General features: G+C 40.8%; 1 protein-coding gene and 1 long non-coding RNA gene across 18 annotated transcripts in view; one reads left to right on the forward strand and one right to left on the reverse strand.

Annotated features, from left to right (window-relative positions):
* The window catches only part of LPGAT1 (lysophosphatidylglycerol acyltransferase 1), a 59,683-nt gene extending 53,181 nt beyond the window's left edge, over positions 1-6,502 (forward strand). For 5 of the 6 annotated variants that reach the window (XM_040697055.2, XM_040697054.2, XM_046938790.1 and 2 more), the window contains one exon: positions 806-6,502. In XM_040697055.2, the coding sequence (XP_040552989.1) occupies positions 806-957 (152 nt within the window). In that variant the 3' untranslated portion in view covers positions 958-6,502. The remainder of the gene's footprint in view (positions 1-805) is intronic. The other variant, NM_001031049.2, reaches the window with a different exon arrangement.
* Positions 3,899-25,509, reverse strand: part of LOC107052945 — a 47,827-nt gene continuing 26,216 nt past the window's right edge. For 7 of the 12 annotated variants that reach the window (XR_003074651.3, XR_006938988.1, XR_003074652.3 and 4 more), the window contains 3 exons: positions 22,997-23,089; positions 9,479-9,592; positions 3,899-7,995 (listed from right to left, as the gene is read on the reverse strand). This is a non-coding gene — a long non-coding RNA (uncharacterized LOC107052945). Of the gene's footprint in view, positions 7,996-9,478; positions 9,593-22,996; positions 23,090-24,988; positions 25,377-25,509 lie in introns of those variants that run through there. The other 5 variants (XR_005858106.2, XR_006938987.1, XR_003074650.3 and 2 more) reach the window with 3 other exon arrangements.

Raw genomic sequence — 25,509 nt, forward strand, 5'->3', positions numbered from 1 at the left:
CTGAGAGTATCTAATTGCCCAAATTGGGTGGATTCTATCTAAGATTCAAAATTGATGCTGCTAATATCTGCTCTTTGAATCTTACACCTTTGTTCTTCTATGAGTAGCTGTGACTCTATAATGTTGTAGCAAGAACATCTTCATCTGGTGTAGTTAGTTTTTGTATCTACTCTTCAGAATTAACAACAAAAAAGCGGATCATATCGCCCAGGCTTTGTACATCTTGCTAACATATATCACAGGTTATGTAATATTATGAAATAAATACATGCAAACAACTCGTTCATGATCATAAAGCTCCAAAGTATTCAGTCAAAATTTACTGCTTTAAGTCAGAAAAAGTCAGAATGGGGGAGAATTGACTTATTTTTTAATCACCAAATGTATCTCCTGCCAATGCTTCTCAATTCAAATAGGTATTTCAAAAATTCCTTCTAGAAAACAGAGTAGCAAATCAGAGTCCTTGGTTATACTTTATGCCTGACTGGCTAATGAATGTTCAAACAACACATGCAAATAAGTGCCAGAAAAACTATACAGTTGTGTGTGTGTATAGATGTTCATAGTCAAGAGAGAACTTGAGAGTATATGTGTGCTGCACAGTATACAAAATTATTACCAAACAGTTGTAAAGCTTTACAGAGAACCTGGTCAGTTTGATCACTTTGCCAGCACTATACAAAATAAACCAATTAATTGTGTGCACTGCTGCTGGGGCAGGCAGCAATAGTCAGGAGTAATGCACTCAGCCTGTATTCCTGCTGCAGGTGCATTAAATGCGTTTTTGCTTGTTTTTCATTTTCAGGAGCTTTTCCTCCACTGCAGGGCCAAACGAAAGCTGTTTCTCGGGAGATGACCCTCAGCAATCTGTGGCTGGTCGGCATACAATCACTTGCATTTTTGTCAGGCGGTATGTGGTACTGCATCTTACAGTATTTTTATCATTGCCTATTTTAAAAGTGGAATGGGACCTGAGGACACAGTGAGAATCGAGGCTCTTGCAAATGAGTACCATGTTGTACGTGCAAATGTGAGTATACAAGAGTACAGGAGAATACTGGACGGACTCTTACCTCTCTTTGGGGAAATTTTAAACTCCACTGAAAGAGGAGATCAGTAACGTAGTGACCTGACGATGTATTATTTTAAGAATTGTCTGTATTTTTAAAAAGTGTATTCTGTCACCCACACTTAAGCAAATTCAGCATTTGGACAAAAGGTGCAATCGTACAACCACCGTAGAAGAATGTCTGCATCAAGAAAACTGTCACCATAAGTATTTCTCGGCGTCGTAGTTAGAGCTCAGAAAACTCAGCAACTTGTCTCTTCGGTAGTCTGTGCAGCATTGGTGTGGTAGAGATTCCTCGTTTGCACAAACGTGTGCTTTATTGCAGCTCATCGTGCTGGAGCCAGAGATCTCAGCGGAGCTGATGGCGCCATCTTTGCCACTGCCCAGTCAGCAGTTGTCGTCTCAAACACATTGATCTCAAACCCAGACCCCATCAGGGTCCTGTTCGGGTGTGTTTTGTGAGGAATCGGTCCTTAAAAAAGCATTGCCTCATCACAGTGTGATTAGAAGTTATCCATATTTGATGAACCAGCCCATCCCTGCTGTGGTCTTACCATCAGCTAACCGAATTCTGTGTGCTACCTGTAGCTCATACTATGAGGAAACTTGGAAAATACTAGTCACTTGATCTGTTTTTCTCCCTTTGTTCAGAATACATCTAGTTGATCATTGTCACTTTTCTACATGCACTTTTAAAGGCAAAAATACAGTGAAAGAAAGACATAGGGAGTAGGGGAAAGCTTTATCTGCCATGCGTTGACCAATTGCCAGAGCAATGCCAGCTGTTTCTGAAGGCCTGCTGGTGCTGCTGGTGATTTTTAGCCACCTTTGTACTTTGTATACTGCAGTCCAACCGAGGTGACCTTTGAGTGGTTTATAGAGGCCTTTTTCTCCCCTGCTAGTTGCAACAGCACTAAATGTACTTGTGGGAGAGTTTAAATGATTCAATGCCAACCATCTTAATGTTTTGCTAAGAAATAACAGAGGAAAACTAGTTTCTTAAAAAAAAAATACTAAAAAAAAAAAGTAGGTGTAAGTGCTACCATGAATCTATATGAGGATATCACTGCAAAAGAGAAGAAAAAGCAATGGTAAATCATCTGAGTGATTATATGGAGGGCAGTATTAATTAGCTCACCAGCATGCTAAAAATCATAATGGAAGAATGAGTTCATTTTAAAGGCAAAGCAGAACCAAAGTTCAGCTCCATTTTCAGATGTATAATACGAGATACTTTTGAAAGGGAGTCTGCGGTGTGTGTCCTGACCCTGGCTGGTCTAGTTGGCATTGCCTTTGTGTGATTATACACAGATTTGAGAGAGCTGTTCCTAAAATAAAATTAATCTCTCTAAATACGAGCAGGAGAGCCAGAACTTGAGATGTGGCCTGCTGCCTTTTGTACATTGATTTTACTGAGAACCAAGTAAGCCCTCAGTGGGTTTTGGCTCTGAGTTAGTGATACTGATCCACCTTCTCCTGCTATTGAATCTGTGGGTGGCATGCAGAAAACATAGTCAGTTCCTTTGGAGGAGCAGGACGAGCATACTAAAATATGAGGCAAGGCTGATTTCCTCAACGTAATTGAAAAGCCCTTTGTCAAATTTGCCACTTCTCTCTCCCTCTAAAATGAGTTTTATCTTGAAGTAGCTCTGTGGGGATGGCTGTGAAACCACAGACCATGAAAGTTCCCCTGATCTGTGAGTCCCTCACGGACTTACATGTACCACTGCAGTGGGAAGGCAAAGGACAGCATTTATCTAGATAGAGCCTTAATATTTTATTTAAGATGCTGTCTCTAAATCCCACCTGAATTCAGCCCCATACCTGAATGCTGGTGTAACATAAATCCACCTGAGAAGAGGTATGCTCTGAAAAGGGAGTGTAACTTCTTTTCTGTTACGCTTTCTAAATCACAGCTGATGGAATGAATGTATTTAATCTGCCTTTTTCCAGGCAGGTTCTGGGGCAGCCCACCCCCATCAGGTGTGAGTGGTTAGGCTGCAGCACCTGGGCACAAATGGACGCTCATAACTGCAAAATGCAGGTGGTGAGCTAATTATTGCTGTCCTCCACAGAGTGGGTGGATCAGAGTCACAGAGATGCCCTTATCTTACAGCTCTTTTAACGTGAGATAGGACAGACTGGAGTGATACAAAAAGGGAAGTTTCTGTAAGCAGATTGCACAGCAGTAATTTGCATCAGGAGGCTGTTTGTAACAGATCCAGTAAACTCCATGTAAGAGCATACTTTTTTTTTTTTTTTTTGGCAATGCAGTACTTTTTCCAATGGATTGCAGCCCATAGTGAGCGTTCACACACTGCTTGAAGAAGTTAGTAATGCACGATAACGTTTCAGGTAATCCTTTGGTTTATCTGGTCCTGTGCATTTCCAGTTAGTTCCTTTATAGTTCTCACTATTGCGAGACATCTGTTTGAAGGCACTGATTATTGTTTTGATAGGTTGAGTAAATAGGCCTTAGGCTTCTTTCCTGCCTGCTCTGGAACATGTGAACAGAGCGTGGTGTTGTCTCTTGCTCCAGCTGAGCTGCTGTAGGTGACAGTCGAATGAAACCGAAGAAAATCCAAAGTACCCCCTCCCAGCATGAACTTGGATGCTACTTTATGACTGAATAAGTTTTTGTTAAGGGAAAAACACAGTGTGGGAAATTCTGTGCTAAAAACACTGGTGGTGAAGGCTAGAGCTTGGCAGGCAAGCCTGTAAAACATTGGATCCCCGTGGGTTCCAGTTGCCTTCTACCTTCTGGCATTGGCTGGAGCTACAGCTGGGGCAAGTGTGCTGCTGCAGCCAACGGTTTCCTCTTCTGAACAGTTCAACCTGCATTTGACACGAATGTTTATGAACCGTGCAGTTGATCACAAAACGGTTAATTGCTGTGATTTTAAATATGTGTTAGGAGAAATAATGTGGAAGGATGTATAAAGTGACAGCAGGATGAAAAAAATAAATTGAAAGCTGTTGCACACACAAGTGAGAACATAGCGGTTCAAGTTTGTTGTGAACAAAGACGTTTCTCTGTCGGGGTTGCACTCAACATTTGTAAGTTTCTCTGTTTAATTGTTCATAAACAAGTTTCACTGGAAACGATGCAAGTCCCGATGGTTTAGCGTCACTGCTCGTACTGAATTTCATCCTAAGAAGAATATCTGCCCCTCCAAAATGAGCAGCGCTTCTATGTCAGTGCCCTTTGCGTGTACCTTCCTTACAGATTCTCTTACACTGTACGTATGGTTCTGTTACCACACGTTTCAGCAGTGATGACTCTTCCAGGAGGAATTTTTTTTTTCAGTTGCTCTCATCAGATTTGGAAAAGAAAGATGGCAATTAACCTCACTCCCCTGAAAATTATGAGCTTCCTTCTCCCTGTTCCACCCTGAGTCTCAAAACAGGATGCATCTTGCTGCATTGAAGTGACTGCCGTGGTACTGCTCGTTACTCATCCCTTTGTAAATGATGTAATTGTTTTGGGTGTTTTGCCATAAAGTGCTGTTAACTCTGTCAACTTTGTTTGTATAAGTGAATGCAGATACACCGATCACTGTGCGTGACAGATTCAGCTGCTCCGCTTTGCCTTGACATGCAGTGTTGGAACCAAAGGTACTTGGAGCTGGGGGAGGTGTGTTCTGGGACAGCAGGCTGGAGGCTGTGTGCTGCTCTGATACAATCACACAGCGTAAGGATACATCCGGGTACTGTATCGTTTGGAAATAACGCAGCCATACGAAATAAATGGTTATTTTGCAAAATTGCATACTTGATAACTTTTACACTTCTTTTTTTTTTTTTTTAAAGAACAGTTGGAAGAGCAAAACTGAAACTGTTCTCTGACTTTAAAAGTCTGTGTGCATTATGAACACTTCTGAGCAATTTCACTTTCTCTGTGCAAAAGCTGTGGACTCTGCCTGGGATGCAGAAAGGATTTAAAAGGATTCTGTGTATTTTCAAGTTAAACCTTTGATTTAAGCATCAGATACTGAAGTTTAATGATACACTGAACAACTGTCCTCTTACAGTGAGTGAGTCCTTTTAAAGTTTCTCTACAACGGTGTTTGTTTTGTATGGTAAAAGTTAGTTTTCTCGATAGCATTTATGTTAGCGTCCAGTGTTCTCCTTCCCCCGTGTTAGCCACGCCGTGCTCTGTATGGCAAATGGGCGCAGTTACTCTGCAGTTGTGCAGAGGGCTGTTGTGGTTGGATTCATTGTACTGGAATTATTTCATTGGGTTTTTTATCGGGTATTTCCAGCAGCCGAGATGTCTTTCAGAACTGCAGGCAGATACCAGAAGAAGCATTTCTCTTCAGAGACTATGAGGTGTCTTTTTCCCTTTTTTTTTGTGTGGCAAGATAAAGTTGATTTTTTTTTTTCAAGGTTATTTCATGTGCTTCTAATCCTTAATAGCAGAGATGATTTTGTTTGAGGGCTGTATTTATTGTGCTTGTATCTAATAGATGCACAGTCTCTATTGTGCTTGCCATGAAGTCTACAAATACTGGGGAAAAAACAGTTCACCATGCAGCTGAGTGTTAAGTGACAGTGTTGGTTATGGAGCTCTGGGGAGGACAAGTAGAGGAACCTCTCTGTGGCAGCAGTGGTGTAAGGGGAGGAGTGGAGCAGCAGGTTGGGGGAAGCAATTCCTGCAGCCCTCCTCTGCTCGAGTACCTGCTGGAAACTGTGGGTGCTCCGCCTGCAGTTTCTGCACAGGGTGCTGTGTAGCAATGATTCCCCTCAAAGTTTCTACGAGTTCAGGGGATGCTGGGAACAGAACCCAGGTCCCCACTGACCCCAGGTTGCTGCTACCTAAGAGAAATGGGAGTCTGACCTTGTGAGCAAGGCCATAGTCATTTGGCAGATGCACCTATTATCTGAACAGCACAGGCTGGTTTTAAACAGCTTCAGCTGGGCAAAGAAATGTGCAGCAGGACAGCCCCATCCATTCTGCAGCTCTGGCACAGCGCTCGGTTGCCACGTGCAGCATTACCTGTTGGCGTGCAGTGCTGCAATGCGACCCAACAAGGAACTCCTCAGAGCACAGGAGGACGTCTTGCCAACAGCGATGGCTGAAGCTCCATCTACCTCTTCGTTTCCCTTCTGGGCTTTGTGCTCTTCTTTTTGTGGTGTTTTCCTGTGAGGGGTGGGGGAGCTGGGGAGGAAAAACCTGAAATCTAAATGAAGACACGGGTGGGAGACCCACTGCTTACCGGCTGTGTCATTGGTCTGAGAAGCCATTGTTGTAAATTCATTCCTGCCTCATATTAAATGTTTGTTTAAAAAAAAAAAAAAATCTTTCCTGCTGGGAAGAAAAAATGTATTTTTAAAAAGGAAAAAGTCCTTTTGGCTACGGGAGTGTCAGCTGTATGAGTTGTGACCATATCATGACATGCTGATCAGATCTAAATAAATTTTTATCTCTCAGGACTCCATCGTGTATTCTTACTTTTCTGTTGGCTGCCACATGGCTTTTGGTTGGTTTTGATTTAAATATTACTAATTTCAGCGAAAGCAGCAAATAAAGGTACGTGGATGTCTTGTCATGTATGTATACTGCTGCGTAGAGAGAAACATATCTCGCTGATTTTAAAATAAGATAACCACAAAATGTATTCAAAGGCTTTGTTAGCTCAGGGCACAGAGAACTGATGTAATTAGTTCCGGTGCCAGGTGCTTCTCCTTCCCATCCTTCTCAGCTCAGGCAGCTGTCAGATAGCACGTGTCGTCAGTCCCTTTGGCACGCAGAGCGAGTGCCAGACTTGAGCTGCCCACTTACAAATAGGGCAGAGTAATGATCAGAGCTGTGAGAATGGTGCTCGCAGGGCTGGGAGTGTGATGGTGGATAAATATGGGCGTCTGAGGTGGTCAGGTTTGTTATATGCGGTAGTTATTATTTTTTTAATTGAGATCACTGTATCCCCTTTTTATGGAAGAAAAAAACTTTTTGTTTACACCTTTGTATAGGTAGAATCCACCGGTACTCAGTTTTTCAGAACATGCTTAGATTCTCTGGGGCCTGAGGAAAAGGGCTCTGCATTGCTTGTCCTCCTGGTGTTCTGTTTCTATAGTGAGTCAGACCTAAGACTTAAGACTTCTCTATGAGACTGGAAAAGCGATCCCTGGGGAACTTAAGAGCAGCTTGTGCTGACATCTAACACGGCTGAATAAAGGCTGGAAAGTTTTAATAATAACTTTAAAAGTAAAATTAATTGTAAATATTACTGCAGAAGTGTTAAAAATTGACACAAATAGAGAGGTTGGTCCATGAGTGTTAAAGATGGGAAGGAGCTCTTTGAGTTATGATGAACAGATCTTAAAATTTGCCTTGGGAAACTGGGAAAGTTAAAAAAGAGATAAAGCTCTCTGTCCCTGCAATGAGTAAATAACAAGCCAACCTCAGTAATACTGGTCAGCATCGCTTTGGGAAAATGCAGTAATGCTTTGCTTTGCTAACCAAAATTGTAATACTAAATTTGATGAGATGGTAAATTCAGCTTATTATTGTGTGACAGAATAACGTAGTTAAGATTTTGTAACCTCTCTTGAGAATCTGAAGGGGAAAATCTGTAAAAATTCTGGCAAATAAATGTTCTTCCATTTCTGTTTGAAACGGGAAGAATATTTCCTATTGACTATGTCTCTTAGTTTAGCTGGTGGATTTTGTTTCTCCAGCCACTGCCCTACAGTAACACTAACGTGTTGTATGTGTTTTACCTTTGCGTTGCAACTGTTACTTAACCTTGAGAAGAGCAATGCTTGGCAGACAACTCAGTACATCCCAAGTCAACAGAAGACTCCACATGAAAGAACAGTCTCTGAAGGTTGCCTCTAATACCTGTTACTGTTACCGTGTGGTACCTGGACAAGTTCAGTTGTGCTGAGAAAAGGGCTCCACGGTCAGTTCATTCTACAAAGATAGTCTGGGGAAGAAAAAAAAAGAAAAAAAAAAAAAAAGCTGTCTTAAGGGAATAATGAAGTCTACTCCATTTATTTTATCCCAAAGAAAGTAAAATACTACATACAAGCCCTCGGCGGGTAGTTCCCATCACTGACTATAGTCTTGTAGAAAAGATGAAAGATGCAGCAGCTCCGTGCAGAAGAAACTGTCCTAAGGGGTGTGTGTTTGGTCCTTCACTCTTGAAGTTAACACTGTCATCTTAAATACTTTGCTGTGGAGCTGAGATAGAAGTAGGTATTGTATAACCAAACTACCGGGGGAGGTTGTGGCCTATGTGATGCAGGTAATTAGACTAGATGTTATCCTGATAGGTTCTTAGTCTGAATGTCTAAAAAACTTATTATTTTACTACTAACTATACGGCCAATTTTTTAAGTCTTAACTTTTCAACACAATGTTTCTACCCTGGACTTATTAAGACCCTGACCTGCAAGAGATAGCAACAAATAAAATACTAATTTTTTCAGACTATTCAATAACTTTCACACCTGGAGTAACTGTTAAAATGTCTGCCTTCGTTATGTAAATATAGACCATAGAAGCTGCCTGTGAGTCAGGCCCCAGATATGTCCAAGCCAGTATCCTCACCAAGAATAGCCGATCTCAGAGCCTCAGGGCAAACTGTAAGGATCCTTGGGGTGGACAAGTGTCAAATAACCTCGCTATGTATAGGTCATTTCTTTCCAACTTTCCCAATAGAAGCTGGCTTATGTCCTGGCCCGCTGAAATTTATATCCCTATTTTGTTCCCCTTGAAGTCTGCCTCCTTAGTGTCCTATTTTGTAGCCCTGACACATTTTTGTGCCTGAGGAGGTGGACGAGTACTGCAGGCTGCCTACAGGTTCTTTTAAAAGTTCATTTGTTTTCAGAGAAAGCTTCTTTAGTTCTAAATGCTCTGACTTCGCACTAGTTGAGCCTTTCCTCTTGTGTGAATGAGTAGTTTAAAAACAAATAAAATTCCCAATTGTTTCTTTTTCTGCCTGTCTTCCCTAGTTTTATATAGCCCTGTCAAGTCTGCAATGACTGAGGACTCCTCTAAGCGAGCTGTTTAAATTTCTGTTCTCATTCCTGCAGGTTCATCACCTGCACACTTACATTCCTTCTGCTTTTTATTATAACATTCACAGAATTGATTGGCCTGACAGCATCGCTTACTTAAATATTCATTTAAATACAGCTTGACGGTGAAGTTTGATTTAATAATGGATTTACCATTAGTGATCTCCTGGCTCCAGTGAAACTTATATAAATCAAAGAGTAAATGTTAGCACCTACAGCAAAAACGTCTACTGCCAATAGCAATTATCCCCCAAATTAAAATGCTGTCTTCCTAAAGCATCTATGAAATTTGGTCCCTGGTCTTAACTTGTGGCCCTCTAAATGACCGTGTGAAAATAAATCCAAAATATTCAGCCAAGCCAAAGGGTACAGATGTGGAAAAAATACCTATTAGTTTGCAAAAAGTTCTCAGTGCTTATTTTCTGATGTGCCCATTTCTCTCTCCAGCACTCGGTTGTGAAAGGAGGTACGATATCTGTTCCATCAGGCAGCACAGCAGACCTGGGCGTAGTAAGGATAGATATCACAAGGTCAAAAGTGCCAGTTGCACTGATTAGTGCAATCCTGACTAAGAACAGTTACATGACTTTATGTTTAATGAGTACAAGGATTATGGGAATTTAGATGGAACAATTACCTATTTTTATCTTGTATGCTGTAAGCCCAGAAGATGAGTCAGAAATAAGCTGTATAGAAAGAAAGGCAAGTGCTGTAGCTAAATGAACAAAACTGCAGGAATAAGAAGTTCCTTGCTTTGCACCCCTGCATAAATACTACAAAGTCTTGAGGTTATAGCAATAACCCTTACTTGATTTTAGAAGCACGCATTACGATGACAAGCTAATGTATAGTATGGCACCCACCTAGGCAATTTAGTACAGCAAGACATTTTTTACTCACTTCAGCAAATCAGGAGGAAAACAAAATACATTTTGCTAACAGTTATACTCATTTCTTCCAACTTCATAAGATAGGAGACATTATTTTTGGAGCAGCCCTTCTAATTACTGTCTGTGGCACTAAATTAAAGACTGCTCCAAGGCAGCACCACATGGCAGCTTCATAGACTACAGGCTTAAAGTAAATCAGAACAAACCCAAACAGTGAGGCTCCTGTGTCTAACCTGACCGTTGAATTGGTTGTGCTACAACTGAGAATTCATTTCTGGCTCTTTGTAATGTGTCCTATCATGCTTCATGTTGCGCTGGTTTTAACGATGATTCTTATTAAAATAGCTATAATCACAACAGTGTCCTCGTGCTTTTGTGAAGGGATTGGATGTTGTTCATCCAACGTGCTTTATCATCCACAGTCAGGATGGAAGATAGTGCCCTGCTGTTGTCCTAATTGTAACATAGATAAAGAAAGAGCAGTAAGTGGCATATTGACTCCAAAGAGCCCTGACCTCAGTTGGTATGAATACAGCAGGCCAAGTGATGATGCTTGTCAGATCTAACTGCACTGGTGCCAGAGGTCCCCAGCCACACAGCTGGAGGAGGGTAACTTTCTCCACTGTCTTAATTAAATCCATGTGGGTCTATGCAGCAACACCTTGATTACAAGGTTTTAACTGCTTTTTCACCTAACAACTCAGATCTTGGCAACATAGTGATCATAGTGCCGGCAGTCTTGTTTGTACAAGATATCATGTTTGATAATCTTGTTTGTGCTCCCATCACCATTAGCACTAATGAAATTGTGCCAAAATCAGCAGAAGAAAAGTGCAGCAAAGGAAAAACAGCAGACTACAGGCGAAGGGCCTGGTGAGCTCACCACTGAAGACTGAGGGTAGGGACGAGTATTCAATAACTGCTTTTATGGGGGCTTGTGGCCTACTGAGAAGCAAATTAAATGCTGTGCCCTGCCCTCTTGAACTGTTCCTTGCCAGGGGACCCACAGTGTTTCTATTACAATGGCTCTCTTGCTGCCTTTTACCCTTTTCTGATAGAAGCACCTTACTTCGAGCTTGCTCTTTCCACAAATCTGAAGGAAAATAATTACTTGACTGAAGTAGCTGATGTAAAAGATAGGAAGCAGCTTTGTGGACATAATTATGTACAAGCTCACAGAGGCTTAACTGGCTCAACCATGTGTAAGCACTCTTCTTTTGCTCTGAAATCTTTACTTGAACAGGCACTACTCTGGAGGACTTCACGTGCACCAATTTGTCCCTCTTCTCTCCTGCATTTATCACTGCAGATGTAACGCTGTAAGTTCAGAGCTGTCATAATGCTGTAATAGCCTGCTCTAACAAATTATATCAGGCTTTGAAAACAGATTAGTGTAAGAGAACCAGAGATGTTCTCATTCTTCCGTTTAGGGGGAAAGAGGAGAAATGTCGTAAGAAATATCAGGCCACCTGCTCCTTGGACCCATTTTCATATCTCTGATGCAGCGTGTAAAGAGAAACACTGATCCCCACAACTGTATGCTTCTCAACCTTGTTGACTAATGCATGCCAATAGATAGTGTGGATGAAGCATCGTTATGTAATGGTGCTTGTTGCAGGCATTGAACCTCCCATGACATAACAGATCCTGTATTAAAGACAGAAGCAGCTTTATCCTAAGTATTATTGCTAATGTGAATAGACCTAAACATGAGCAGATGCACTGCAGCTACCTGAAATGTTATGACACTGTGCCATTAACAATTTCCAGTTTAAAAAACAAGTATATGTTATTTCTTTATAGAGAAAAAGTAGATCTTTGGGTTCTGAAGATTCTGTGGTTTAGTATCTGTAATGTTGTAAATTCTAAACTAGGTAACTGTAAGATGAATGCTCAGCATCATATTTTGACTTCGACTACTCTGACCTCAATTACTCAACCTTTCCAATATTACAAAAGAGGTCAGGTCCTCCCATGTCTACTATCAGAATTATAAATGAAAACGTTCCAGATTTATCTGAAATCTGAAAAGATACTCAGCGTACCTGCAGAGAGAAAGAGACAATATATATATATATATATCTGAAGGGGGATGGGAGGAGAGAAAATGAAGGGTAGAGTTCATCAGAATGCTATTGATTTTGACACTAAAATCTTGGAGGCCTATACACTATTTAAAGTGACAAATGAAGCCTTGTGGTCAGACCGCTGGCCTGACAGTGGAAGAGGCTCAGAATCCATGCCCTCTGGCCTACTGCCTGACTTTGCCTCCCTGTGCTTTCATTTTCTGCACTGAGTACTAATGACAAAAGCCCTATGTCCGCTCAAACCAAGCCATAATTTCCTGCCAGCACAACACACTGAGCTAGCCTGTGGAGGGATTAACCACCAGTTTCTATCGTTCTGTCTAAAGTGAAGGTACAGAGGTCAGCCAGCAGGCCTGTGCTTCTCAAGGGATGTGACCAGTGCTACTTTCACCTCAGGAACGGAGGACAAAGGCTCACAACAAAAGTGACTTTAAATTACACTCGTACTCCTGCATTTCAGTGTTAAGTTATTGGTCACATCCAGCTGGACACACTAACCTGTTACTTAACCTACATAAACGTTTGTATGTTGACTGATATGCATTCAGACAACTAACTTCTTTACTGTTATGGCACAGTCATGTTAACGCTGCTCTTGTTTGGCCTACACAGACCTATTGGCCACCTTGGGTCCCTCTGTTGCCTTAGGTAAAAGCATAACCTTGCTATTAAAATTCTGTTAATAGCACTGGAGAATAAAATTGAACTTATCTATGACCTTTACATGAACGCTAACATTGTAAGCACGACTACGTTATGCTGTCATTCTCATAAGCATCGAGATCCATTAAAATAGCTACATTCGGACTGTCTGCAGTTAACCAAACAACAGGATTTCTCTTGAACGTTCAATTTTTTCATCAGCCCATAGCTCAATGGGAAACTGATCTTAAGACTGAATAGCTACATTCAGTTGTAACAAAGGACAGTGCAAAAATTGGAAAAAAAGTAGCTTATTTGTATATGGCATTTTAAATCGCTAAACTTACAGACAAAATTATGCTCTTCATCATATTAGCAATTTACAATGAAATAGTAGGAATGCTGGATTATCCTATACTCAAAAGGTTTTAAAATCTAGAATTATCATATTAAGATACATGACTATTAAATACTTATCTAGTACTATCTAGTAGGCACTGAAATAATTCGGCCCTGTCATAACAACATAAGGAAATTACCTTTAAAACATCAGAATGCCTTTAGAGTATTATATTACATTTAACTGCCATAAAACGGAAGGTTGTCTGGGAGTCTTCATGTAACATTTCCAACGCACACATTAGGGATGGGGAAGCATCCCCAGCGTCCTAAAGAAATATGATCGTCGTGGTTGAGCCATCTGTTGTTACCCCACCCTGCAGCTTTCAGGCCTACTGGCCATATTCTGCTACATTTAGATCAGGTAGAAGACTCACGTGTGATGGTAAGAGGGGTTTTTTATTGAAAAATTGATAGCTGTTTGGAGGACAGACTCTCCAGCTTACTGAGCTCCGTGAGGAAAAAAAAGCACAGTACAGACATGTTATAGAATTTGGTCAGCTGGCCAATATGTGGATGGCTGCACAGTCACTGCAGCATGAGCTGTCTATACCCAGCGGGCATTTGAGGGAAACATGCAGCAGAGCTACTACTACACAGTAGGAAGCAGAATTTAGGCAACACAGATGAATCTGTAGGACCCCAGCATTCACTGGCTTTGTTGTTCATGCAAAATGAACACTGAAAATGTTTATCTTCTATATTTCTTTGAGCAATAATTCTCGGCTTATAAGTGTCTAAAAAGTTAATAATGAAAGCACCTTGCTCTTCTGTACTGTAACCCACTGAAAGGTCAAAATGTTGATCTCCTTTGAAGTCTATACCAGTGCTCATTTCATTCCAAGGATACAGAAGTGACACACGGCCACTTTGTCCACAGGATAACCAATAGGGAAGGTTTTTAGTAAAAAACAGTTTCACCCCTTTCAACTGCAGCATGTGGGTAACTGGCTTTCCTGTTGGCTTTGTTTAAAGAAAAGGAAGGACTTATTCAAATCTGAGGGTGATTGTGTTCTGATTTTAGTCCACTGAAATAATTCCTACCCAGAAATAGCAAATACGTTATGTTGTTCATTAGATCAAGCAGGTGAAGCTGTTATTCGCATAAAAGTATGTGGAAGCCCCCCCAAATTGTCTTGTTTTCTTAAGTTTTTCAAGTATCTGACTTAAAATGATCCTTATAGATGATGCACTTTTTTTATACAGTCACAGGTCTGCCAGTTAAAATAAGCCTACAGTGGCTATTCAGAGTGAAGTGAGAGATGAGGCACCTATGACTTGAATAAATATGAGACTTCATGTTAATACTCAGCACAGCATTAAGTTCAGCTGTGAAGGGGCTGAAAGTTAAGGAAATTTCTTTCACCTGACAGAGATAAACCTGTCTAAGCTGTGGGCAAAAACTTTAATAGTAAAAACTAGAATAGTAAAATGTCTTCTGAGCTAGCAAGATGAGTTATATTGGGGCAGTGAGTTAGAAACAGACTGGACCAAGCCATATTCTCCCCAACCCTTTCACTTGCCTCTCCCTTGCTTGTAATGCCTGCCCTCACACATCTTCCAATTCTTGCTATGTTGGGGTTTCTTCAGTAACCAGCTCCAGCAAGTGTCTTTAGCTTGCATCTACACAGAAAGGTTGTAAAATCATTACGGCAAGTTGGGATCAAAGAGAGGCCACATCTGAGAAATGGGCAGTGAGCCTAGAGCAGCTCTGTGCTATGCTTTCTGTGGGTACTGGTCGAAGAAGGGGTGGAATAAATCTCTCTGCTGAGAAGGTGTATCTGGCATGGCAGGTAGGAATTATTGCCAGTAGTATCTGTCTTTATGGCTGCCTTGGCTTCAATGCTACTCATTCTGTTTTTCTTAGCTATGTACAGAGAATGCATCCTTTAATCACCAGTTTCTTCTGGGCATTGATAGAGGAAAAAGAGACAGAAGGTTTCCTGTTTACTGGTGGAAACAGCCTTGTGACTTGAGCAAGGTGTTGGACCACACGATCTCCAAAAACATCTGATCAAAATTGTCCTGATCCTATCCTGGTCTCTGTAGAAGAAAATACTACCTCCTATGGACCTGTGTGTGCTATGCATTTTGTACATCCATGCTGATTCACCTCTCTCTAAGCTAGAGCTGCAGTTTTGTGGGACTTCAGGACACTTGTACCCACGCAGGCTGCCAAAACCAAAGCTGCTGCTCTGCCTGAGCAGTGTATGAGTGTGCCTTGCCTGTGTATGAGCCCGTCTGCTGTTCAGCAATTCCTTGTCACACCAAAACTTGGGGGTGGGGGTGAAATGAGGACAGAATGGCAGTGTTCATAGCAGAAATACCTCACAGTAATACTTGTCATCTCCATTACTGTCAAATTAATTCTGAATTGTTGCACATCATACACTGTTTAGCTTGAGGAAAGTGAAATGGTGCCTTTGCTTCCTTGGCAGAAATGAGAGTAGTTAAGCCCTCTGAGGAGCCTTGCAGACTGGCAAAGGAAATGTCAAATAATATTTGGTCAAAGAGCGTTTCTGAAGTCCTCTAAGGAGCAGTCCTTGCTCTATGCGCTTCATCTCCACTACATATATAGAACAGAAAAATAAGAGATGCTTTTTATTTAGGAAATATCAGCTCTCAGACAAAGCTGAGGACATTTAGCATTGAAGCTACATTTAGCCTGAGATTTAAGATTTACAGGCCAAATATTCACCTTCAAGCAGCTGTGTTTTGATGCAAGAGCAGAAATGAGCTAGCTGGGACAGCAGACTGGAGTAATTCAGGATGAGCAGGCTTGATTTATGGCTTGTTCATGTGACCCTAGGCAAGTCTCTGGCACTATCACCATGGTCTCTCCAATCCAGCACAGTAAAACGTCAGTGCAGCAGACTCTCCAGTCCAACAGAACTGCCTCAGTCTTTAAACTCTTAGACAAAATCTAGGCAAGTGTGAAGGCATTCTGATAAATGAGATTGAACAATGATGTGTTCTCAGTATCTCAGTAAATGAAAGAACACCTATTTAGATGCCTAACGAGAATTAAAATCCTCAAAGATAGCGTACATATTATGTTTGAAGAAAGAGAAAGATGACCGCATGGTGAAAAGAAAACAAATCAGGAAAACTCATCCCTCTGTGTTCCACCTTGATCAGTTTATTCTGGGTGCTGCTCCATTGAGTTGCTCATCTTCTCAGCTTTCTCCACCCTCACCTGAATGAAGATCTATTCGAGCCCTTCTCGGATCCCTCAGCTTACCAGACATTTGGTGGAGATTTATTGAAGAGAAACGGGAAAGTACAGCACAAGTTCTGTCTCTAAAGTCCAGTTAAGGGTCTTGGTAAAGAAACTAATGGTGCTGAGTGAGTTTAATGTGACAGTGAGTCTAGAAAGCACTGCGATGCTGAATGCTACTGGACCTGTACATTAACAGCAGAATTATCTTAGAGGAATGGACAGTCAGATAATGATCACACCTTCTCGTCTGTGGTGCTACTAGTGTGAAACTGTTGCTGTACTGAGACAGTTAAATATTTAAGAATCACATATTTTGGATGATTATGTAACAACTGGATTCTTCTTTGGGGTCAAGCTCTCTGATGTTCTCGCTTCACAGGTTAATGATCATCCTCCATGTTGCAAAGTGACCTGAACACTGTGGTCAAAAACAAACTTAGAAATTGTGACGACAGTCTGCACTAATTACTCCATTTGCTTGCAAGTTTGCTACGCAGGCATTCTATACGCCTGGCTAAAAACAGCAGACAAACAAAATACTCTCGGCAGGAGCTGGCAAGAAAACAGCTAGCAGAAGGCCAGGTGCAACCAGTACAGTCACCTCAAGGATAGAGCAACTCCTGTGACTCCAGGCAGGGAGCTTAGAGGCCATAGCTTTTGCTCTCTCCCTTGTCTTCTCCCCTGGATTCATAACGGTAGCTGTGTGGCTCCCTGTGGCCAGAGAGAGAATGACTTTTTCCTTGGTGAGCAATGCCTGCGAAGAAATTGTTTGTAGGGTCACTCTGAAATAATTCTAGGAGGTGGCATTATAATTACTGGCTGTTAAATGCTCCAATCTATTCCATATAAATCTTTGGAGTATGACTAATTAATATAATAACCACCTCTAGCAGAGAACAAATTAACTGCCTGAATGCTCAGGACTTAAAAGATCAGAGAACAAGCTGGAAGGCACTGAAAAATTGAATTAGCAGATTCTCAGGCTGGCAGCCAGTAAGGGACTTCATGCACTCGTGTGTGGTTAGGGATGAGCTCCATGCCCCCAGAGACCCAGACACAGCCGCTGCCTTCTCTTGGATCACACCATGTGGGTACTTCCCTGAGGACAAGAAGGGAATGAGCTCCGGAATCCTGTTTTTATTCAGTCTAATATTCTGTGAATCAAATGATCTCATTAGGTAAATGTGCATCTGACCACAAAATGTTATTTTTAGCTAACACTGAAAACCCACATTAGGGTTGCTTCTTTTTCCTCCTGAAACTCTACATCAGTTGTCTGCAGAATTTCCCTGTTTTCTGATTAAAATAATCAGCAACCTGTGTGGCTGCTCTCGTATTTTGAACTTCAAAGCCCATGCTTGTTGTCTTTCCTTCCATTTTACCTATGAGTTTCTGACACTAGACAAAAGCAATCAGGTTCTTAGAAACACGCTGTAATCAAAACACAGGTGCAAGGAAAGCTTTCTTTCTGTTTTCAAGTAGAAAAAGAGAAAAATTACAGATCAATGTGATCTACAAAATTACATTTCAATTTGGATTTTGACTACAGAGCTCCCAGGGTTCAGGCCGAGCTTGAGGTGATACCTAAACCACCAAAAGTGAAACAAAATGTAGTTTCTGAGTTTTGGCCACTCCAAATCTGAATGAGGTACCACAGGAATCAGATGTCACGTTCAGAAAGTCTCAGTGACCTTAAATATTTGATTGCTGCACATCACGATAATTGGTGATAATAATCTGAAGAATAGGACAGGACTTCAAGTCTACCTTGGCCCTATCAGTTCTACAGTAGCCATCTACCTGTTTTATTCAAGTTAATCTGAATGAATTATGTCCGTATTCCCCACAATGAGTTCCATGCACATACTACAATTCAGCTTGTTTCTCCCTAGGCAAGAGGTCATTTTAATCTTAAGTCTCATCCAGGAAGCTTCCTACAGTAATGAGGCTTAAGAATTGTGAGGAAAGAAGTAGGGTGGCCATCTTGCTCTTTAAGACTTAGGTCTAACCACTGTTGTTTGTGGATTGTTTCAAATGAGGACAGCTAAAAATATTCAAACCTGTCTGAACATGAAAGCAATATTTGCTAAACTGTATCTGTGAGGTGCCAAATGTTCTAAAGGCATCTAAAGCAGACAGGCCCGTGCCTTACCCAATGGTACACTGAGCCACTGACTTCTTTAAAGAGTTATATTCAGACATGTTATTTCCTTTCTTTTATTTCCACTGATGACAGCGGGCCTCCTACAAGCCTGACTGCCCACCTCTTGCATGCATTATAAAGTTGGAGACAGAAGCAAAAAGGCTCTCATCTGGTTTGAATTCGTGACAAGATTTCAAACAAAACAACAACAACAAAGGCACTGTCTTGATTTATGAACTTCAAAAATCAGAGAATTTCTATTTGCTGTAGGTGTCTGCTCCTTAGCTAAAAATCTAGGCTTTTTCCTCTAATTTGTCAGACTTCATCTTCCAAAAACCAGTTCATGTTATATCATTCTCCATTAGTCTAAAGAGCTGGTAAGTACCAGGTATTGTTCTCCACATGAAAGCTCTTATTCACCATAATCATCTTACTGTAATATAAGTAGGACTGGGTTTCAGAATAATACATGACGTTAAAAAACCACATACTTCAGTAAGCAGAAGGTTGTTATCCCATGAGTTTTTATCTCAAAGTTACACTTTCTGGTGTCTAGAGCACACATATTAGTCAACTTTTCTCACAAGCGAGTCAATATTTGTACAAACCCACTCATCATCATCATCATCATCATGAAAGGATTGAGAACAGCCCTGCCAAAAAGGACCTGGGGGTGCTGGTGGATGGCAAGCTGGATGTAAGCCAGCAATGTGCTCTCATGGCCCAGAAAGCCAACCGGATCCTGCACTGCATCAAAAGAAGCGCGGCCAGAGGGCGAGGGAGGTGATCCTGCCCCTCTGCTCTGCGCTGGTGAGACCTCACCTGCAGTACTGCATCCAAATGTAGAGTCCTCAGTATGGGAGAGACATGGATCTGTTGGAGCGTATCCAGAGGAGAGCCACAAAAATGATCCAAGGGATGTAATACCTCTCCTACAGGTACAGGCTGAGAGAGCTGGGGCTGTTCAGCCTGGAAGAGAAGGCTCCAAAGCGACCTGATAGCAGCCTGCCAGTATCTAAGGGCGGGCTACAAGAAAGAAGGGGACAGACTCTTCAGCAGGGTCTGTTATGATAAGACAAGATAAGTTCGTTTCAAACTTAAAGAGCAGAGACTTAGGTTGGATATAAGGAGAAAGTCTTTTACAATCAGGGTCCTGAGGTACTGGAACAGGCTGTCCAGAGAGGAGGTGGATGTCCCATCCCTGGAGATATTCAAGGCCAGGTTGGATTAGGCTCTGAGCAATGTGACCAAGCTGTGCATGTCCCCGTTCAGTGCAGGAGAGTTGGACTAGATGACCTTTAAAGGTCTCTTCCAACTCTAAGGATTCTATGATTCTATGCAGACTGTCTTGGTTGTATAAGCTTTTCATTAGCATTGTTTTTGGGAAACCCACATACCAGGGTGCCCACTAAGATGCTGGGTGTTAGAGATGTACAGCAGCAACAACATTCAAGTCTTTTCTCTTTAAAATCAGGCAACTAATTTCTTGTAATCTGTAGTAAGGGACACCAGGGAGCTGTGTCTCACACAGTACCAGAATATTTGTCTTCTGCCAAAAATTTCTACCTATCCCCTCATCTGCTCAAACCACAAGGCTTTTTTCGCTAAGTCAGATATATCAGTTGCATCAGATATAACTGATATTCTTGGCACAGGAATTTATTTATCTCCTGAAAGCAAAGGGTTGTTTTCAGTTTCTGCTTGCTTCTACATGGGCCTACAGCATGTCATGTACATGTACTGTCAAGAGCCCCAGCAAGTGACAGGTGCCACCTGTGCCACTGTTACACCTGTCTGCAGATCTTGCTAATGAAAAATGCTCTCTAACTCATCTACCTAATGCATTGTAACCTTTAATATTACAAAATCAGAAAGCATATTATGGGCAGTGCCCAAATAACACCAGGCATATCAGTTTGAGACCATTATGTTACACAACCTGACTCCTTTGGTATTTGCTACCAAAAAAATCTGAAAAAAGTTTACTTATAATTGATAAAAAAGCTGATTTTGTTTCTCCTTGTGGTACTAGGTAAGTAAAATGCAAGAGGCATAAAAGCTGAGGACTAAACTCTGCCTTTGCCTAAACAGATTAGAATAGGGGTAACACTCAGTCTCTGCTGGCATCAGTTTAAAAACTGTGGCCAGTCAGTACATGTTTCAGCCAAACAAAATGCAGTGTGAATGAACCTGGAGAGGGGTTGGCTGTCCTCCAAGCTCAAAAGCTGAATTATCAAGACTTTGCAGAAGCTGCTGTGTCATTAAAGAGAGTTCTAAAGTACATAAAGCCTTCTGTTCAAAGCTTTGCTTCCTGTCTTTCCAGGCAGGGTGTCTTGTAAGGTAGGAAATATTTGGCATCAACTCAGTGCTATCTTACTGCGTTACAACCTCCTGAGTGCACAGAAGAGTACTGGATCCATGCAGAGTAGGCCTCAATTGCATGACATTTTGCAGGTGCAAGGACCCCAGACAAGGTGTGGAAGAAACGTCAGTCACTATTTGTGATTTTACTTCAATGTCTGAGGTGATTTCTGAGCAGTTTTCTCTCACAAGAAAAACAAGGTAGAACAAGAAGTATTAATTTTTTATGGATAGCATTTTTGTCAAATATTTTGAGGTAATTCAACCTATAAAATTTAATCTGAAAAGTTAGTATACTACCTCCATTTCAAAAGAGAAGAAGTTGAGGCGTAACAAGCTTGTCTGTTTCCATAGGAATGAGTTAGCAAAAGAGACCAGAAAAGAAATGCAGAATTGTCGTAACAGATTTCTTGCTCGGACACAACTCCAGTTTTTTCAGACCTTGATGAGGCGAGGACTTGAGGTGACTCAGGAATTCCACACTTTAAGTTCTACGCACCTCAAAAAATCCTCCTCTTAATCAATTTAAATAGTACTCTTAAAGATCAATTCAAGCACCTTCTGTTCATAAAGTGAATGAATACTATTTTGAAAATCAGCATATACATAGAGACACGTATAGTACATAGGGCTGTTGGTCTCACTTCAAAATTCAGAGCTAGGTAATGATATGCTTCCAAAATGTCCAACCATGTATTTTAATATTCCCTTATATGTATATAGCATCTGTATATAATATATAATATATAATATATAATATGTAATATATAATATATAATATGTAATATGTAATATGTAATATATAATATAAAATATAAAATATGTAATATAATATATAATATATATAAATATTGCTTTATACCTGTATAAAGCAAATCTAGATTTAATAGAATTCACATGCTACTCTCCCTGAATATAAAAATGCATCTTTTTTGACTTTCCTCAGTCTCCTCCTCATTAATTCCCACACTTAGCTTTTTCTTTCCCTTCAATGCTACATGCACAAACTTAACTTGCTGCTTGCTGAATTTGTTTTCATTTCTTGTGCTTCCATGTTTTCCTTATTTTACTGGCTTGTTTTGCAAAACAGTGAAGGTACAGCTGCTGCAATGTACTCCCCAATTGAAGCTTGCCTGCTGCGTGTATTTCATTCTAACTTGGCACTGAATTCCAACATTACCAAAAATGAAATGCTGCACGGCTTAAACCATTATAATTAATGCTTCTAAACTTTGTTCCTTTGCCGCCCTGTCCACAGATGTGCTGTGCAGGATTCCATCAATGAATGTGTTGTTTTCCCTCAAACCACACCAACAGAGGAAAAATACTAGGAAATTTTACTCTCTGGTACACTTTTTCTGACATTTAATAACATGACACGAAGAAGTATGTTGGAATTATAGACCATTATTCTAGTCTTTAGTATCTAAACATGTTGAACACGGATGTCTGACGAAGATATAAAAATCAACATACATTCCAATTATCACAAATTTTCTTATTCCAAATACTGTCAACTGGAATATCCCAGAAAGACAGAGAAGATGAGACAGAGAGCTTGGAAAGTGTTCTTCTATCTCTAAGCTGATAGTGATTATTCTGAACTTTCTTTCACAACATTAAACTGTTCTGGGAGTGTGTGGTGTCCTTTTTTGTTTATTTTTTTTAAATCAAATCAACAGCTCTGCATGCTTCATTGATCTCTGTTTACCCACTGATCTGTTTAGATGAAGTTTACCATACTGGTGATGTTTCTAAAGGAGGATGGTGCTATTGGCTAATATTCCAGCATTTTTGTGGAGTTTTTCTTTTTGTTCTTTTCTTTTTCGTTCTAGATATGAATTTTGACAATAAAATCAGCAGCTACAGGGGAAAAAAAAAAAGGAAGAAAAAAAGAAATAGAAAAGCATAATCTGTGTACAATAATCTTTGGCAGATGTAAAATTTATGTTCATGAGACCGAGGGAGAAAAAGTGGGGAAAAAGACCAATACAGAATGAAGAATCAGCATAGTGACATGGAAGGAAAAAGGCAACTGAAATGTGAAAAAAGCAAAACACTTCCATGGTGAAAATGAACTAAAATAACACACCGATGTCTTGGTCACTCCAATTTTTATAGTTCATCTTTCTGCCATGTAAAAGCATTCTTATGATCTCTTACCTTGCCAGTGCAAGGTACTCAATTGCTTTTCTTCTGGTAGACTCTGGCACATTTCTGAGATCCTGGAACATGATTTCATGCGTCTTTCACCTCCTTGAAGAGAACAGACATGATTTTCCTCAGATATTTCTCTTATTATTTAAATTATTTTAATATTTTGTATTAGTTTTTATAAAGTGCATTTATTCATTATTAGAATCTTTTGTGTTTATTTTCAGTATTTTTCCTATCAAGCTTCTTTTCTGTTTCTGAACCTCTACCTCTGTTCAATTTTCTGATTGGATAACAAAAAAAAGATGCCACAAATGTAATATACTCTGCACCAGTACTTCAAAATACTTTTTTTTGGCATATAAAAAAATAGAATATCAACATGTATTTGGAAGCTTCCAAAGACCTGAAGTCAGCACACGTCTTTCCAAGACCAGAAACCTAAGAGTTGCTCCTGAACTAGAAACTAGACTTGGAAACACGATATCTTATGAATGTGGTCTCCATTTCAAACTTAAAATACGTTTTTGGAATCACTGGACCCTGGATTCTGTTATATGGTGAGAACCAGAAAGAAAAAAAAAAAGATAGAGAAAGGACTGCCTATTGAAAATTCTAATAGTCACTTTTAGAAGTGTGCTTTTCTCACACTGTCAAGCTCTTAAAAATAAGTATAATCAGAACTAAAATGACTGTTCTGCTGGTTTCTGGAGTGTGACATTTTGACATTTCTATGATTCAAACCAGCATTTTTTAAAGAAACTTTCAAGTCAGACCCTACATGAAGCACAGTATTGAAAACCTCCTCTATTTCTGTAGAAATATAAATAGAAAGCCTCCCATTGATAACAGTGGGAATGCATGATGGCCTTTTGCTAATTTGGAAGTACAGAAGTCTGAAACAGAAATACATATTTGAAACCAGAAATGAAAGCTTACGGCCTGCATAACACATAATGCAGTTTGTTTCATTTTTATTGCGTAATGCCATCATTTATTTATGATGCTAATAATGTATGTGAGAATTTTCTTTTAAGGTAATTAAAAGCAGTGGTAAGAGTGAATCATTTGAAGGACAACATTACTCCTTAACAACAAAACTAAAATGTCTCACGCTCACTTGCTCATTATCTTCCTGTAATGAACTGATACCTACAGATAGCCGTAGGATTTTTATAATGGAAACAACAGGAGCTTTTGTGCCTCCCTATGAGGAAAGTAAAGGCCTAGATTTGTCTAAATGGTAAGAATATAAGAATATTTCACCAATAGCAATAGTGTGACATCCATGCTCCCCAAACCTTTTGTTGGAGCCTGAAACAAAATGGGGAAATGATTAATGAGGCCACGTGGAGATGCAATATGAGAAACTACTGTCGTGTTGCTGTATTTGTAGGTCAAAAATGCAACTGCTCCCTTTTGTACTCGATTCAGGCATTATACAGGTGTGCTGCAATTCCTTGCTGAATAACAAGGAGTTCCTCCTTCCATCATGGCCATTTCCACGTGGAGAGAGATTAAATTAAACTGAATCCAGAGCTGCACTCCGGTATCGCTCCAAAATTATCCTAAGTGATGTTAGGAAACACATCACATACTTCAAATCTGCCATGCTAGGATATTGTAGTGTCATTCTGTGTAATTTAACGTACCCATAATAATTACTGGCTCAACACTTGGATACAGACCCACACACCCCTGCTTTCCAACCTACATTTCAAGTGTTATCTTTGCACCACCTGGTTTATTTTCAAAAGCCTTTTGCCTGCGGTGTAACACAGCAGTTTGTGTACAGTATACAGGTAAACGTGCTGCAACTTTGACAGTTTTTGATGAAGGATTTCTGGCAGAATCACTCTCCTCATTGGTTTTAGAGAACAATTTTTCAGAGCCATTTTCTATTGTTTTGCATAGCTTGAGGTTTTAAACACTTCAGTATTAAAAAGCCCTCCATTAAATTCTCCTAAATTATGTGGATATCTACTCACTAGACTTACGTACTTCTTAAATGGGGAGAACGAATTGTTTTTACAGGAAAAACGTCTCTTATCGACTAGCTGCAAGTAAGTTACTCCTTTAAAGCTCTGTGCACTGTGCTTGTGGCTGATCCGTCCACTGCGCGACGTGAACGGCCTCTGGCGCTGCCAGGGGGACGCGAGGGGAGCGACGTTCCTACAGCAAGTGAGGGCCCACGTGCTCTGCGGCAGGCTCAGGCTGTTCAAACGGGAAACCGAGGTGTCACTTGCACACCTCGTCCGCCTCAGGTAACACGAAGGAAAGCAAACGGAAACACGGAACCCCTACGGGCCGCCAAGCGCCTCCCCCGCTCTGAGGGAGAACGGCCCACCCCGATCCCGCCCGCTGGAAAGTGCCTCGGTCCCGCTATGGCGCCGAGCGCGAGGCGGCGTAACGCGAGAGGGACGGGAAGCTGCGAGGCGGGACGGGGCGGGGCGGAGCAGCTCCAGCTCTCGCGGTATCTCCCACGCACCGCCTCTCGGCGGTTACGCTGGCCGTTACCTGGC

This window comes from Gallus gallus, chromosome 3, assembly GCF_016699485.2.
Source record: "Gallus gallus isolate bGalGal1 chromosome 3, bGalGal1.mat.broiler.GRCg7b, whole genome shotgun sequence".
Lineage (NCBI taxonomy): Eukaryota > Metazoa > Chordata > Aves > Galliformes > Phasianidae > Gallus > Gallus gallus.